The 17,420-nt window shown below is 43.4% G+C and overlaps 1 protein-coding gene across 4 annotated transcripts in view; it reads right to left on the minus strand.

Moving 5' to 3' along the window:
- DIP2C (DIP2 acetate--CoA ligase C (putative)) overlaps positions 1–17,420 on the minus strand; it is a 361,956-nt gene that overhangs the window by 51,782 nt on the left and 292,754 nt on the right. For all 4 annotated transcript variants that reach the window (XM_087712511.1, XM_014061648.2, XM_014061647.2 and 1 more), the window contains one exon: positions 229–322. In XM_087712511.1, the coding sequence (XP_087568637.1) occupies positions 229–322 (94 nt within the window). The remainder of the gene's footprint in view (positions 1–228; positions 323–17,420) is intronic.

Consider the following 17,420-nt stretch of genomic DNA (forward strand, 5'->3'; position numbering starts at 1 on the left):
TTAAGATATAATTCCACTACTAAATGTCCATAATATAGAAAGTATGGCCAATTAGCAGAAAAATTAGATTTCAATTTGGAGTTTCAGTTTTTATAATATTACAAGCCAATCTTTCATAGATTGAATGTGAAAAAGGTGCCAGAGAGATGACTTCTATTTTGCCAGTCTAATACAATAAATCCCACCTCCTGCTCCCACAAAGTAGATTGATGTAGCCTTCACCCTTACCTTTGTACTGGCACACTTTCTGTATCCATGAAAGTGGGTTCACTTTCATTAAGGAATACGGGATGCTTATCACATGCATCATGTTCATAACACTCTGAAATTAAAGCAAGGAAATAGAGGTATCAACAGTGAAGAAAAAATTATCAATTAGGGCTCCAGGTTAATTGACAATAGTCATGTTTTCAAGGCCTTTTATCATGAAAAAGGTTTTTATTTTCCATTTTTTCATTTTCATACACTCACATATATACTGTGCATAGCCGGAGCCATACAACATTAAACAATAATCGCAGCAATTCCTCTTATCAACAATACCCAAAAAAATAGAAACCCAATATACCTCTTCCACTCTCGGTACACCTCTTTCTTCCACCCCCCTCCAACTTTCTATCTTCCCTCCATCATCCCATCTTCCCTCTACCCTACTTCCCCTCCCCCTCTACCACTCCTCTCTCCTGATCCACTCCCTCCCTCCCTTCTCACCCTCCCTCCCATCCTCTCTCCCACCCTCTCTACCCATCTTTCTTCTATCCCACTCCTCCTCCCCTTGGTGTATTTCCACTATATGTCAATGTACTTAACTTATCCTATTTTTACAGAGAAATTAAAGAAAAACAGTATACATGTGAAGTCGCATTACATTGAAATCTAACACATCGTATCTAACCTAGTATATATCCCTCCCTCCCCCCACCCTCCCCCCCAACACCCCACCTCCATCCCCTCCCGACTTCCCAGAGCCCGTACACGGTATAGATTTTTAACAAACACAATCTAAAATATATTGAGAAAAAAGAAATAAAAAAAGGGTTAATAACATCTCTACATTGATCTTAGCTTCTTTTCAAGGCCTTTTAGAAGACCAAAAAGGAAAGAGCAGATCCAGGTTCAGGGGCAAGATAGTCCAGAAGGCAGGAATCATGACAGAAAAGGCTTTTCTGGACCCTACTGACTGGAATTCCTTGGCTGAAGGCCGCTACCACATGCCCCTTCTGGCCGGGTTGCATTGGCTAATCCCACCAGGGTAAGCCAATTTCTTAAGACATGGGTTTATGGGCCATGACTGCTCAGAAAGCAATCTGAGAAATCCGTGATCACACACGAAATCAATCTTCAATTCAGATTTTTGTCCCCTATTCAGATTTTCACAACCTTCAGGCAAAAAGGAGAGGATGCAGACTGAACCTCTCATTCTCTATTAACACTCATTAGTATTGGCCTTGGAGAAAGGGGTCGAACCCGCATAAGACGGTAAATTCAACAGATTGGCACATGGCTGATGATATCAAAAACCACTGAGAAGTCAAGGAGAGCAAGGATGGATGTACACCATCATCCTGCCCTGGCCATAGATCATCCACAAGTGTAACCAGTGCTGTTTCTGTTCCATAGCTCGACCTGAAACATGACTGGAAAGAATCCATTTCATTCAGGATCTTCTAAAATATTTCACCTTATATATAGACTTAATAGATGTTGTTCAGATAGGTGGGATCCAATGATGTTTATTTAAGGAGGGCAACACCAAGTTCTCCTTAAAAAGATTTGGGAATGTGCCCTCTTACAGTGAGAGCCCTTTGACATGCCAAAAAGGAGAATCTGTGGACTGAACCTCTCATTCCCCATTAACACTCATTAGGACCGGCCTTGGAGAAAGAAGTCAAGCCCACACAAGACAGTCCTGTCCAGCCCAAATCCCAACACATTGTTGCACGGCTGATAGTATTAAAAGCCACTAACAAGTCAAGGAGATGAAGGATGGATGTATACAATCATCCGGCCTTTGCCATAGATCATGCACAAGTGCAACCAATGCTACTTCTGCCCCATAGCTCATTTCTCTTCATTCCATGGTGGTGGCAAGGATATGCAGCTGACATTGAGCCCCATCAAGTTCCCCATAACCTACAGGCACTCTCAGAATCCAGCAGAGAATCCCAAGCCCTTTGACATGCCAAAAAGGAGAAGCTGTGGACTGAACCTCTCATTCCCCATTAACACTCATTAGTATTGGCCTTGGAGAAAAGAGTCGAACACAAACAAGATGGGTCCTGTCCAGCCTAAATTCAATTGATTGTGCATGGCTGATAGTATTAAAAGCCACTGACAAGTCAAGGAGATGAAGGATGGATGTATACAATCATCCGGCCTTTGCCATAGATCATCCACAAGTGCAACCAGTGCTCCTTCTGCCCCATAGCTCATTTCTCTTCATTCCATGGTGGTGGCAAGGATATGCAGCTGACATTGAGCCCCATCAAGTTCCCCATAACCTACAGGCACTCTCAGAATCCAGCAGAGAATCCCGAGCCCTTTGACATGCCAAAAAGGAGAAGCTGTGGACTGAACCTCTCATTCCCCATTAACACTCATTAGTATTGGTCTTGGAGAAAGGAGTCGAACACTTTTTTTTTGGTATTTTGGTATTTTATTAAAATTTATAGGCCGCCCTTTTCCCTGAGGGGACTCAGGGCGGCTTACAACCATTAGGGAGGGGGAACAATACACAATAAACAATATGAAAACAAGATAAGTAGTAAAAACACAACATGCATTCTACATTCAACACTCGGGTGGGGCAACAAACCACACAAAACCAACAAACAAACCAACACAAACAAGATGCGTCCTGTCCAGCCTAAATTCAATTGATTGTGCATGACTGATAGTATTAAAAGCCACTGACAAGTCAAGGAGATGAAGGATGGATGTATACAATCATCCGGCCTTTGCCATAGATCATCCACAAGTGCAACCAATGCTACTTCTGCCCCATAGCTCATTTCTCTTCATTCCATGGTGGTGGCAAGGATATGCAGCTGACATTGAGCCCCATCAAGTTCCCCATAACCTACAGGCACTCTCAGAATCCAGCAGAGAATCCCGAGCCCTTTGACATGCCAAAAAGGAGAAGCTGTGGACTGAACCTATCATTCCCTATTAACACTCATTAGTATTGGCCTTGGAGAAAGGAGTCGAACACAAACAAGATGGGTCCTGTCCAGCCTAAATTCAATTGATTGTGCATGGCTGATAGTATTAAAAGCCACTGACAAGTCAAGGAGATGAAGGATGGATGTACACCGTCATTGTGTACTTGCCATAGATCGTCCACAAGTGCAACCAGTGCTCCTTCTGTCACATAACCGTGACTGGGTCCTTGTGACCGTTGCCATCCTGAAAACTACCTTCCACTGAAGTGATGCCTATTTGTTGTCTCTCATTAGCATGTTTTCTCAGTGCTTCGTTTACACTGGAATTAGACCCCAAAGCAAACTGGCAGCCAATGTAGTTTGTAGGGCGGTGATGTAAATTGGGACATCCAATGGATCCCATGAAATGCCCACACACCTGAATTGTGCATTAGCTGAAGCTTCTAGACATTCTTGAGGAAGGCCCATGGAGAGCGCATTGAAGTAGTCCAAGCATTGGATAACTAGGGTGTGAGTGACTGAGCGCAGGGACTCCTATCTAAGGAGAAAAACTACCACACAGCATAAAGTTGCGCATAGGCTCTCCATTCCATGACTCATTTGCTCAGCAAGCAATCTGAGAAATCTGAGATCAGGCATGGTTCAGTTTTTTTGTCCCCTATCCAGATCGCCACAATCTCCTGGCAAAAAGGACCATGCGTGGACTGAACTTTTCATTCCTTATTAACACTCATTAGGACTGGCCTTGGAGAAAGAAATCAAATCCTCCCAGACCATCCAGTCCAGCCCAAATTTAACAGATGGCCCCAAAGGATACCATGACTGTTCATATCAGAAGCAAATGAGAAGTCAAGGATGGATGTACACTGTCAGACTGAAGTTGCACAAGCACGAGCTCCCAGATATCCCTGAGGATGGCTCATGGAGAGTGCATTCAAGTAGTCCAAGCATCAGGTAACCAGGGTGTGAGTCATTGAAAGCAGAGACTCCCATCCAGGAAAGGGCAAATCTGCCATACAACATGAAGCTGTGCAAAGGCTCTTATGACTGCACCCACTTAGAAAGCAAGAAAAGTCAGGAAAGGGGCACCAAGTTGGTCTGAGGTAGCGCAACCCGATGCAGAACTAAAAGTGTCAAAGTACCGGAGCCAGAAGCTCCATGCATCCAAAGCAATTTGGTCTTCTTACCAGTCAAAGTTGGTTGTCCCTTTTCCAGATCCCTACAAGCACCAGGTACTAGAGAGGCCAGCAGCACCAGTTGGATCACCAGGAGTGTTGGTGTAAAGCTGATGGTCAGCATATTGATGTAGGTGTTAAAACGGAGTGGAAGAGAATCCCAAGCACTTTGACATAAGGAGAAGCTGTGGACTGAACCTCTCATTCCCTATTAACACTCATTAGGACCGGCCTTGGAGGAAGGAGTCAAACTCACACAAGACCATTCCACCCAGGCGTGGTCTCAACAGGTGGCCCAAAAGGGGTACTATGGCTGATAGTATTAAAAGCCACTGAGAAGTCAAGGAGATTGAAAGATCGCTACCCACTGTCATCTGACCCTTGCCATAGATTGTCTGCAAGTGCAGTCAATGTTACTTCTGCCCCATAGCTCATTTCCCCTCATTCCATGGTGGTGGCAATGATCTGCAGCTGATGTTGGGCCCCATCAAGATCCCCAAAACCTACAAGCACTCTCAGAATCCAGCAGAGAATCCCGAGCCCTTTGACATGCCAAAAAGGAGAAGCTGTGGACTGAACCTCTCATTCCCTATTAACACTCATTAGGACCGGCCTTGGAGGAAGGAGTCAAACTCACACAAGACCATTCCACCCAGGCGTGGTCTCAACAGGTGGCCCAAAAGGGGTACCATGGCTGATAGTATTAAAAGCCACTGAGAAGTCAAGGAGATTGAAAGATCGCTACCCACTGTCATCCCGCTCTTGCCATAGATTGTCCACAAGTGCAGCCAATGCTACCTCTGCCCATAGCTCATTTCTCGTCATTCCATGGTGATGGCAATTCATTGCAGCTGACATGTAGTCCCATCAGGATCCAAATAACCTACAGGCACTCTCGAAATCCAACATCGAATCCCGAGTCCTTTGACATGCCAAAAAGGAGAAGCTGTGGACTGAACCTCTCATTCCCCATTAACACTCATTAGTATTGGCCTTGGAGAAAGGAGTCGAACACAAACAAGATGGGTCCTGTGCAGCCTAAATTCAATTGATTGCCGCATGGCTGATGGTATCAAAAGCCACTGAGAAATGAAGGAGAGTGACGATGGATGTATACTATCATCCGGCCTTTGCCATAGATCATCCACAAGTGCAACCAATGCTACTTCTGCCCCATAGCTCATTTCCCCTCATTCCATGGTGGTGGCAATGATCTGCAGCTGATGTTGGGCCCCATCAAGATCCCCAAAACCTACAAGCACTCTCAGAATCCAGCAGAGAATCCCGAGCCTTTTGACCTGCCAAAAAGGAGAAGCTGTGGACTGAACCTCTCATTCCCTATTAACACTCATTAGTATTGGCCTTGGAGAAAGGAATCGAACACGTACAAGATGGTCCTGTGCAGCCTAAATTCAATTGATTGCCGCATGGCTGATGGTATCAAAAGCCACTGAGAAATGAAGGAGAGTGACGATGGATTGTATACTATCATCCGGCCTTTGCCATAGATCATCCACAAGTGCAACCAATGCTACTTCTGCCCCATAGCTCATTTCCCCTCATTCCATGGTGGTGGCAATGATCTGCAGCTGATGTTGGGCCCCATCAAGATCCCCAAAACCTACAAGCACTCTCAGAATCCAGCAGAGAATCCCGAGCCCTTTGACCTGCCAAAAAGGAGAAGCTGTGGACTGAACCTCTCATTCCCTATTAACACTCATTAGTATTGGCCTTGGAGAAAGGAATCGAACACGTACAAGATAGTCCTGTGCAGCCTAAATTCAATTGATTGCCGCATGGCTGATGGTATCAAAAGCCACTGAGAAATGAAGGAGAGTGACGATGGATGTATACTATCATCCGGCCTTTGCCATAGATCATCCACAAGTGCAATGAGTGCAGTTTCTGTCCCATAAATGGACCTGATAATTGACTGGAAGGAATCCATTTCATCCAGGATCTTCTAAAATTACAAAATATTTCACCTTATATATAGACTGGACAGACATTGACCAGATAGGTGGAGGGGCCAAACCAAGCTCTTCTTAAATGGGTTTGGGAATGTGCCCTCCTGCAGCGAGAAGTGGGTCTCATTCCTGCCTGGACTGACCTTCTAGTCATTGTCCTGGAAACTTTTACTAACCAGGTGGGACAAGGATCTAATTTATAAATGATGCCAGGTTTGCACTGACCTTATGAGAACCAAATCCAACAGGACTGAATTGTTCCCAAATGACCAAGCAAGTCCTTTCGCCACGCATTTTAAATACCAGGCATGCGTTCTAACTAGAATGAATCCAAGTGATTTGTCTATTAGGTATTGAACAAAATCCTCTGCAATGATCACCCAAGCCTCTTGTCCAGAAAGGGACATAGGTCCAGAGCAAGGTTGCTGGGTGATACTGCATAAAGGCAGGGAAATAATGCTATTTTGCCATTCTTGCCATCCTGAAATAGGCTCTAAGCCATGACAAATCCTCGTTTTCCACCAACAATGTCCCAGGCATCCATTAACCCTTTTTAGAACTCATAATTCCTCTATGAATGACAGGGACCATCAGGAATGATGGCTCAAGGGAGGCTGCTCAGGCACAATCCTGAAAGGCTGCACTTGGCCACTTTTTGATTCCAGGTAGTTGCCAAGGCTTCAACAGGCCATACAGCAAAACCCCTGTGATATCTCCCACTTCCATTTGGAACTCATTTGAGTCCATTAGTCTCTGGGGGTGGAACACTCCCTGTGGAGAAGGATGACATAGGAGGGTCTCAAGGATATCAGGGCATGATCTAACCATGATAGGGATAATGTTCAATTGCCATTGCTCCATCTGGAAATTATGACTGTCCTGAGTCAGACCTGTGATTATCTGAGATACGTCCATGGTCATGAACTTTTATGCAGCTTCTGAGGTCGAATCCAGAAATGGCAGACTGAAGTCTTCCAGAACTGTATACACAGGCAATGATCTCATGTCTCAAGCTGTGGGTTTCCTAAAAGTTCCCTGAAATGCCCCTTGTTGCAGTGAAGAATTTCACTTTCTGAGCCCCCAATGTCCTTTCCATCCTGGAGCATTTCATCGGCCATGGTGGACAAGGATCTTCATTTCAATATAAGGAATATTTATTTATCTATAAAGAATTATGTCCTTCCCATAGATCGTCCATTAGTGCTGTTTCTGTTACATAACTGCGAATGAAATCTGACGGTTAGAAATCGGTTTCATCCAGAATCCTATTGAAGTTTCCAAGCATTCTAACTTCTACACTACTTTCCAGAAAAATGATGGTGGGAGATTGGACCGAAGCTACCCAGACAAGTGGGAGGAGAGATATTTTTTAAATGGGGAATGGGCTGGCAAGCTGTGGGTTTCCTAAAAGTTCCCTGAAATGCCCCTTGTTTCAGTGAAGAATTTCACTTTCTGAGCCCCCAATGTCCTTTCCATCCTGGAGCATTTCATCGGCCATGGTGGACAAGGATCTTCATTTCAATATAAGGAATATTCATTTATCTATAAAGAATTATGTCCTTGCCATAGATCGTCCATAAGTGCAACCAGTGCTGTTTCTGTTGCGAATGAAATCTGATGGTTAGGAATCGGTTTCATCCAGAATCCTATTGAAGTTCTCAAATATTCTAACTTCTACACTACTGTCCATAAAAAGGAATGGTGGGAGACTGGACCGAAGCTACCCAGACACGTAGGAGGGGAGATATTTTTTAAATGGGGGACGGGGTAGCAAGGATGGTATCATGGTATTGAAAGCCACTGAAAAGTCAAGGGTATCAAGGATTGGATGAACACTATCATCATGTCCTTGCTATAGATCATCCACAAGTGGAAGCAGTGCTCCTTCGGTTACGTTACTGTGACTGGAACTGGAATGGAGGAATTGGGTTTCATCCAGAAACCTCTAAACTTCCCAAACATTCTACCTTATACACTACAATCCATAAAAAGGGAAGGAGGAAGACTGGATCGAAGCTACCCAGACAAGTAGGAGGAGAGGTTTTATTAAAAAATGGGGGATAGGATGGCAAGCTGAGGCTTCCGTAAAAGGCCCTGGTAATGCCCCTTCTTGCAGTGAGGAATTTCACTCTCTGAACCCTCCAGGTCCTTTCCATCCTTGAGCATTTCATCAGCCATGGTGGACAAGGATCTTCATTTCAATATAAAGAATATTCATTTATCTATAAAGAATTATGTCCTTCCCATAGATCGTCCATAAGTGCTGTTTCTGTTACATAACTGCGAATGAAATCTGAGGGTAAGGAATCGGTTTCATCCAGAATCCTATTCAAGTTTCCAAACATTCTAACTTCTACACTACTTTCCAGAAAAATGATGGTGGGAGATTGGACCGAAGCTACCCAGACAAGTGGGAGGAGAGATATTTTTTAAATGGGGAATGGGCTGGCAAGCTGAGGCTTCCGTAAAAGGTCCTGGTAATGCCCCCTCTTGCAGTGAGGAATTTCACTCTCTGAGCTCTCCAGGTCCTTTCCATCCTGGAGCATTTCATCGGCCATGGTGGACAAGGATCTTCATTTTAATATAAGGAATATTCATTTATCTATAAAGAATTATGTCCTTCCCATAGATCGTCCATAAGTGCAACCAGTGCTGTTTCTGTTGCGAATGAAGTCTGATGGTAAGGAATCGGTTTCATCCAGCATCCAATTTCTACCTTCTAAACTGCTGTCCATAAAAAGGGATGGTGGGAGATTGGACCGAAGCTACCCAGAAACATGGGAGTAGAGTTTTTTTTTAAAAAAAAAAATGGGGGACAGGTCCTTTCCATCCTTGAGCATTTCATCAGCCATGGGGGACAAAGATCTTCATTTCAATATAAGGAATATTTCTTTAACTATAAAGAATTTTGTCCTTGCCATAGATCATCCACAAGTGCAACCAGTGCTATTTCTTTCGCATAACTGTGACTGAAACCTGACTGGAAGGAATCAGCTTATTCCATATTCCTCTAAAGTTCAGATGAATTCCACCTTCTACACCGCTACCCATAAAAACGGAAGGAGGGGGACTTGACTGAAGCTATCCAGAAAAGTGGGAGGAGAGGTTTTAAAAAAAATGGGGGACAGGATGGCAAGCTGTGGCTTCTCTAAAGGATCTGTGAAATGTCCCCTCTTTCAATGAAGAATTTCACTCTCTGAGCCCCGAAGGTCCTTTACATCCTGGAGCATTTCATCAGCCATGGTGGACACAGATGTTCATTTCAATATAAGGAATGTTCATTGAGCTATAAAGAATCTGCACCACATATTTTACATAGATCATATACAAGTGTAGGAAAAGGTGCCCCCAGTGGGGGACTAAGGCTCACTGGTGCCCTAGGCACTGACAAATCCTGGTGCCCCACCTTTGTACATACTTTACGGGGTTCTCTTCTTCCTTTTCCACTTGGCCAGTGGTGGCCAGTTTCGGCCTGCTGCTATAAGCACTTGCTTAATGGTTAATTTGCCACTGGGTGTTTCTGTGAAATAACTGCAACAGAAAACTTGACTGGAATGAATCCGTTTCATCCAGAATCCTCCAAACATTCCATCATTAAAGGATGGTATCATGGTATTGAAAGCCACTGAAAAGTCAAGGGTATCAAGGATTGGATGAACACTATCATCATGTCCTTGCTATAGATCATCCACAAGTGGAAGCAGTGCTCCTTCGGTTACATTACTGTGACTGGAACTGGAATGGAGGAATTGGGTTTCATCCAGAATCCTCCAAAGTTCCCAAACATACCACCTTCTACAACGCTGTCTGTAAAAACGGAGGGAGGAAGACTGGACCGAAGCTATCTAGACTAGTGGGAGGAGTAGGATTTAAAAATGGGGGATAGGATGGCAAGCTGAGGCTTCCGTAAAAGGCCCTGGTAATGCCCCCTCTTGCAATGAGGAATTTCACTCTCTGAGCCCTCCAGGTCCTTTCCATCCTTGAGCATTTCATCAGCCACGGTGGACAAGGATCTTCATTTCAATATAAAGAATATTCATTTATCTATAAAGAATTATGCCCTTCCCATAGATCGTCCATAAGTGCAACCAGTGCTGTTTCTGTTGCGAATGAAGTCTGATGGTAAGGAATTGGTTTCATCCAACATCCAATTTCTACCTTCTACACTGCTGTCCATAAAAAGGGATGGTGGGAGATTGGACCGAAGCTACCCAGAAACATGGGAGGAGAGTTTTTTTTTTTAAAAAAATGGGGGACAGGAAGGCAAGCTGTGGCTTCCCTAAAGGATCCCTGAAATGCCCCCTCTTGCAGTGAGGAATTTCACTCTCTGAGCCCCGAAGGTCCTTTTGTTTTTGGGGGAAAAGTTTCTTCATTTCAATATAAGGAATGTTCATTGAGCTATAAAGAATCTGCAGCACATATTTTACATAGATCATATACAAGTGCAGAAAATGGTGCCACCAGTGGTGGATTAAGGCTCACTGGTGCCGTGGGCACTGAAAAATAGTGGTGCCCCACCTTTGTACATACTGCATACTTTACAGCGTTCTCTTCTTCCTTTTCCACTTGGCCAGTGGACAGTTTCGGCCTGCTGCCATAAGCACTTGCTTAATGGCTAATTTGCCACTAGGTGTTTCTGTGAAATAACTACAACAGAAAACCTGACTGGAATGAATCTGTTTCATCAAGAATCCTCTAAACATTTCATCATTCAAGGATGATATCATAGTATTGAAAGCCACTGAAAAGTCAAGGGTATCAAGGATTGGATGAACACTATCATCATGTCCTTGCTATAGATCATCCACAAGTGGAACCAGTGCTCCTTCGGTTACGTTACTGTGACTGGAACTGGAATGAAGGAATTGGTTTCATGGAGAAATTTCTAAACTTCCCAAACATTCTACCTTATATACTACGGTCCATAAAAAGGGAAGGAGGGAGACTGGATGGAAGCTACCCGGGCAAGTGGGAGGAGAGTTTTTTTTTAAAAATGGTGGATATTATGGCAAGCTAAGGCTTCCATAAAAGGTCCTGGTAATGCCCCCTCTTGCAGTGAGGAATTTCACTCTCTGAGCCCTCCAGGTCCTTTCCATCCTTGAGCATTTCATCAGCCATGGTGGACAAGGATCTTCATTTCAATATAAGGAATATTTCTTTAACTATAAAGAATTTTGTCCTTGCCATAGATCATCCACAAGTGCAACCAGTGCTATTTCTTTCGCATAACTGTGACTGAAACCTGACTGGAAGGAATCAGCTTATTCCATATTCCTCTAAAGTTCAGATGAATTCCACCTTCTACACCGCTACCCATAAAAACGGAAGGAGGGGGACTTGACTGAAGCTATCCAGAAAAGTGGGAGGAGAGGTTTTTTTTAAAAAAATGGGGGACAGAAGCTGTGGCTTCTCTAAAGGATCTGTGAAATGTCCCCTCTTTCAGTGAAGAATTTCACTCTCTGAGCCCCGAAGGTCCTTACCATTCTGGAGCATTTCATCAGCCATGGTGGACATAGATGTTCATTTCAATATAAGGAATGTTCATTGAGCTATAAAGAATCTGCACCACATATTTTACATAGATCATTCACAAGTGCAGGAAACGGTGCCCCCAGTGGGGGACTAAGGCTCACTGGTGCCCTAGGCACTGACAAATCCTGGTGCCCCACCTTTGTACATACTTTACGGGGTTCTCTTCTTCCTTTTCCACTTGGCCAGTGGTAGCCAGTTTCGGCCTGCTGCTATAAGCACTTGCTTAATGGTTAATTTGCCACTGGGTCTTTCTGTGAAATAACTGCAACATAAAACTTGACTGGAATGAATCCGTTTCATCAAGAATCCTCCAAACATTCCATCATTCAAGGATGGTATCATGGTATTGAAAGCCACTGAAAAGTCAAGGGTATCAAGGATTGGATGAACAATATCATCATGTCCTTGCTATAGATCATCCACAAGTGGAACCAGTGCTCCTTCGGTTACGTTACTGTGACTGGAACTGGAATGAAGGAATCAGTCCAAAGTTCCCAAACATACCACCTTCTACAACGCTGTCTGTAAAAATGGAAGGAGGAAGACTGGACCGAAGCTATCTAGACTAGTGGGAGGAGTAGGATTTAAAAATGGGGGATAGGATGGCAAGCTGAGGCTTCCGTAAAAGGCCCTGGTAATGCCCCCTCTTGCAGTGAGGAATTTCACTCTCTGAGCCCTCCAGGTCCTTTCCATCCTTGAGCATTTCATCAGCCATGGTGGACAAGGATCTTCATTTCAATATAAAGAATATTCATTTATCTATAAAGAATTATGTCCTTCCCATAGATCGTCCATTAGTGCTGTTTCTGTTACATAACTGCGAATGAAATCTGACGGTTAGAAATCGGTTTCATCCAGAATCCTATTGAAGTTCTCAAATATTCTAACTTCTACACTACTGTCCATAAAAAGGGATGGTGGGAGACTGGACCGAAGCTACCCAGACACGTGGGAGGGGAGATATTTTTTAAATGGGATATGGGGTGGAAAGCTGTGGCTTTCCTAAAAGATCCCTGAAATGCCCCTGTTTCAGTGAAGAATTTCACTTTCTGAGCCCCCAATGTCCTTTCCATCCTGGAGCATTTCATCGGCCATGGTGGACAAGGATCTTCATTTCAATATAAGGAATATTCATTTATCTATAAAGAATTATGTCCTTGCCATAGATCGTCCATAAGTGCAACCAGTGCTGTTTCTGTTGCGAATGAAATCTGATGGTTAGGAATCGGTTTCATCCAGAATCCTATTGAAGTTCTCAAATATTCTAACTTCTACACTACTGTCCATAAAAAGGGATGGTGGGAGCCTGGACCGAAGCTACCCAGACACGTAGGAGGTGAGATATTTTTTAAATGGGGGACGGGGTAGCAAGGATGGTATCATGGTATTGAAAGCCACTGAAAAATCAAGGGTATCAAGGATTGGATGAACACTATCATCATGTCCTTGCTATAGATCATCCACAAGTGGAACCAGTGCTCCTTCGGTTACATTACTGTGACTGGAACAGGAAAGAAGGAATCAGTTTCATCCACAATCCTCCAAAGTTCCCAAACATACCACCTTCTACAACGCTGTCTGTAAAAACGGAGGGAGGAAGACTGGACCGAAGCTATCTAGACTAGTGGGAGGAGTAGGATTTAAAAATGGGGGATAGGATGGCAAGCTGAGGCTTCCGTAAAAGGCCCTGAAATGCCCCCTCTTGCAGTGAGGAATTTCACTCTCTGAGCCCTCCAGGTCCTTTCCATCCTTGAGCATTTCATCAGCCATGGTGGACAAGGATCTTCATTTCAATATAAAGAATATTCATTTATCTATAAAGAATTATGTCCTTCCCATAGATCGTCCATTAGTGCTGTTTCTGTTACATAACTGTGAATGAAATCTGATGGTTAGAAATCGGTTTCATCCAGAATCCTATTGAAGTTCTCAAATATTCTAACTTTTACACTACTGTCCATAAAAAGGGATGGTGGGAGACTGGACCGAAGCTACCCAGACACGTGGGAGGGGAGATATTTTTTAAATGGGGAATGGGGTGGAAAGCTGTGGCTTTCCTAAAAGATCCCTGAAATGCCCCTGTTTCAGTGAAGAATTTCACTTTCTGAGCCCCCAATGTCCTTTCCATCCTGGAGCATTTCATCGGCCATGGTGGACAAGGATCTTCATTTCAATATAAGGAATATTCATTTATCTATAAAGAATTATGTCCTTGCCATAGATCGTCCATAAGTGCAACCAGTGCTGTTTCTGTTGCGAATGAAATCTGATGGTTAGGAATCGGTTTCATCCAGAATCCTATTGAAGTTCTCAAATATTCTAACTTCTACACTACTGTCCATAAAAAGGAATGGTGGGAGACTGGACCGAAGCTACCCAGACACGTAGGAGGGGAGATATTTTTTAAATGGGGGACGGGGTAGCAAGGATGGTATCATGGTATTGAACGCCACTGAAAAGTCAAGGGTATCAAGGATTGGATGAACACTATCATCATGTCCTTGCTATAGATCATCCACAAGTGGAAGCAGTGCTCCTTCGGTTACGTTACTGTGACTGGAACTGGAATGGAGGAATTGGGTTTCATCCAGAAACCTCTAAACTTCCCAAACATACCACCTTCTACAACGCTGTCTATAAAAATGGAGGGAGGAAGACTGGACCGAAGCTATCTAAACTAGTGGGAGGAGTAGGATTTAAAAATGGGGGATAGGATGGCAAGCTGAGGCTTCCGTAAAAGGCCCTGGTAATGCCCCCTCTTGCAGTGAGGAATTTCACTCTCTGAGCCCTCCAGGTCCTTTCCATCCTTGAGCATTTCATCAGCCATGGTGGACAAGGATCTTCATTTCAATATAAAGAATATTCATTTATCTATAAAGAATTATGTCCTTCCCATAGATCGTCCATAAGTGCAACCAGTGCTGTTTCTGTTACATAACTGCGAATGAAATCTGAGGGTAAGGAATCGGTTTCATCCAGAATCCTATTCAAGTTTCGAAACATTCTTACTTCTACACTGCTGTCCATAAAAAGGGATGGTGGGAGATTGGACCGAAGCTACCCAGAAACATGGGAGGAGAGGTTTTTTTTAAAAAAAATGGGGGACAGGATGGCAAGCTGTGGCTTCCCTAAAGGATCCCTGAAATGCCCCCTCTCGCAGTGAGGAATTTCACTCTCTGAGCCCTCCAGGTCCTTTGAATCCTTGAGCATTTCATCGGGGGATAAGGATCTTCATTTCAATATAAGGAATGTTCGTTTAGCTATAAAGAATTATGTCCTTCCCATAGATCGTCCACAAGTGCAACCAGTGCTATTTCTTTCGCATAACTGTGACTGAAACCTGACTGGGGGGGAATCGGTTTATTCCATATTCCTCTAAAGTTCCCATGCATTCCACCTTCTACACTCCTGCCCCTAAAAATGGACGGTGTGAGATTGGACCAAAGCTATCCTGACTAGTGGAAGGAGAGTTTTATTTTTAATGATGGACAGAGTGGCAAGCTGAGGCTTCCATAAAAGGCCCTGGTAATGCCCCCTGTTGCAGTGAGGAATTTCACTCTCAGAGCCCTCCAGGTCCTTACCATTCTGGAGCATTTCATCAGCCATGGTGGACATAGATGTTCATTTCAATATAAGGAATGTTCATTGAGCTATAAAGAATCTGCACCACATATTTTACATAGATCATTCACAAGTGCAGGCAAAGGTGTTCCCAGTGGGGGATTAAGGCTCACTGGTGCCCTAGGCACTAACAAATCTTGGTGCCCTTCCTTTGTACCTACTGTATACTGTACAGAGTTTTCTACTTTCTTTCTCCACTTGGCCAGTGGGTGGCCAGTTTCCACCTGCTGCCATAAGCACTTGCTTAGTGTGTTTAATGGTTAATCAAGGATAGATGCACACCTTCATCATATCCTTGCCATAGAACATGCACAAGTGCAACCAGTGCTGTTTCTGTCACATAACTGATACTGAAATCTGACTGGAAAGAATCCATTTCATCCAGAATCCTCTAAAGTTCCCAAACGTTCCCCCTTCTATGCCATCACCCCTAAAAAGGAAAGATGGGAGACTGTGGGATTGAAATATATTTTTAAGTGGTGGCAAACCAAGGCTTCCTTAAAATATCCTGGAATTGCTCCCTGTCGCAGTGAGGTATTTCACTTTTTGAGAGCTCCATATCCTTTCCATCCTGGAGCATTTCATCAGCCATGGGCATTGTGGACAATGATCTTAATTTCAATAAAAAGAATGTTTATTTATCTATAAAGAATCTGTACCATATATTTCACATAGATCATCCACAAGTGTAACCAATGCTATTTCTATCACATAACTGCGACTCTAATCTTACTGGAAGGAATCTGTTTCATCCAGAGTCCTCTAAAGTTCACAAATATTCTACCTTTTATTCCATTGTCCCTAAAAAATGAAGATGCGAGAAAGTGAGATTGAGGAGTTGTGAATCAGGAGAAGCCACAGACTGAGCACCAGAGTAATCCAACCCCATCCAGAATAAAAGATGTTAAAAGTCCTGGAGCTGGAGGATCTATGGACCAAAGCCACTTGGTCTTACCAGAGTTCAGCTGAACTCCTATCAACCTCCAGGCATTCTCGGTGGCTGGCAGTACCACTTGGATCACCAGGACTTTTGATGTAAATCTGATTATTATCAGGATATTACAGGCACCCCATTCCATCATGGTGGGAAATGATTTTGCCTGGGAAAAATGTAGATGCTCAGAAAGCGTGGAAGAGTGTCCTGAGCCCTTTGACACACCCTCAAAGGAGAGTCCATGGACTAAATCTCACTTCCTATTCTGATTGGTGACATTACAGTGCTACCCAGCTTAAAAGTTTGCATCTGATGGTTCATGGTATCTGAAGCCACTAAGAAGTTGATGAGATCAAGGAGGCCTATCCCCATCCTTCCTTTGCCATAGATCTTCCAGAAGTGTGAACAATGCTGTTTATGTTCCATAATTGGGCCTGAAACCGGCCTGGAAGGTATCTGTTTCATCCAGAATCCTCTTGAAGTTTCCAAACATTCCATCTTCTATATCATCATCTTTAAAAGAGAAGGTGAAAGATGGGACAAATGCATTCCAGACAGGTGGACTGACATATTTTTTTTTAAAAAGAAGAGAACAAACTAATTTGTGACCCATACTGAGGAAGTTATGAGTGATGGTGGTTTGAATAGGCTTGTCCAGTTTTGATTTACTCCTAACATGAGCACAAGATGAAAAAGAATATTGATAGTTTAATATGATATGTGACATAGCTTCAGGTATTTTTCTGAGCCAATAATGTCTCTTTAACTGAGTTCATACATCCAAGACATAACTTGTTTTAATTAGAATGTTGAATTAGTCAGAGTGACTGGCTATACATAAATCAGTCAAATTCCAGATAACTATGATTTAGTTTGATGTGTGAACCTAGCCTTGAACTTACTTAAGTTAGTTAGGACTAAAGTTTACAAATGAAATTGTGGGCATCTAAAGGCAGCAGCATTCTTCAGACTAGCAAATGTGCTGGACCAATTCCAGTAATTGGTAGATAGAGGCTGTTCCTGTTTTAGG

Source organism: Thamnophis sirtalis, unplaced genomic scaffold (genome assembly GCF_051295495.1).
Source record: "Thamnophis sirtalis isolate CommonGarterSnake01/CBP01778 unplaced genomic scaffold, rThaSir2_p1.2 scaffold_4, whole genome shotgun sequence".
NCBI lineage: Eukaryota > Metazoa > Chordata > Lepidosauria > Squamata > Natricidae > Thamnophis > Thamnophis sirtalis.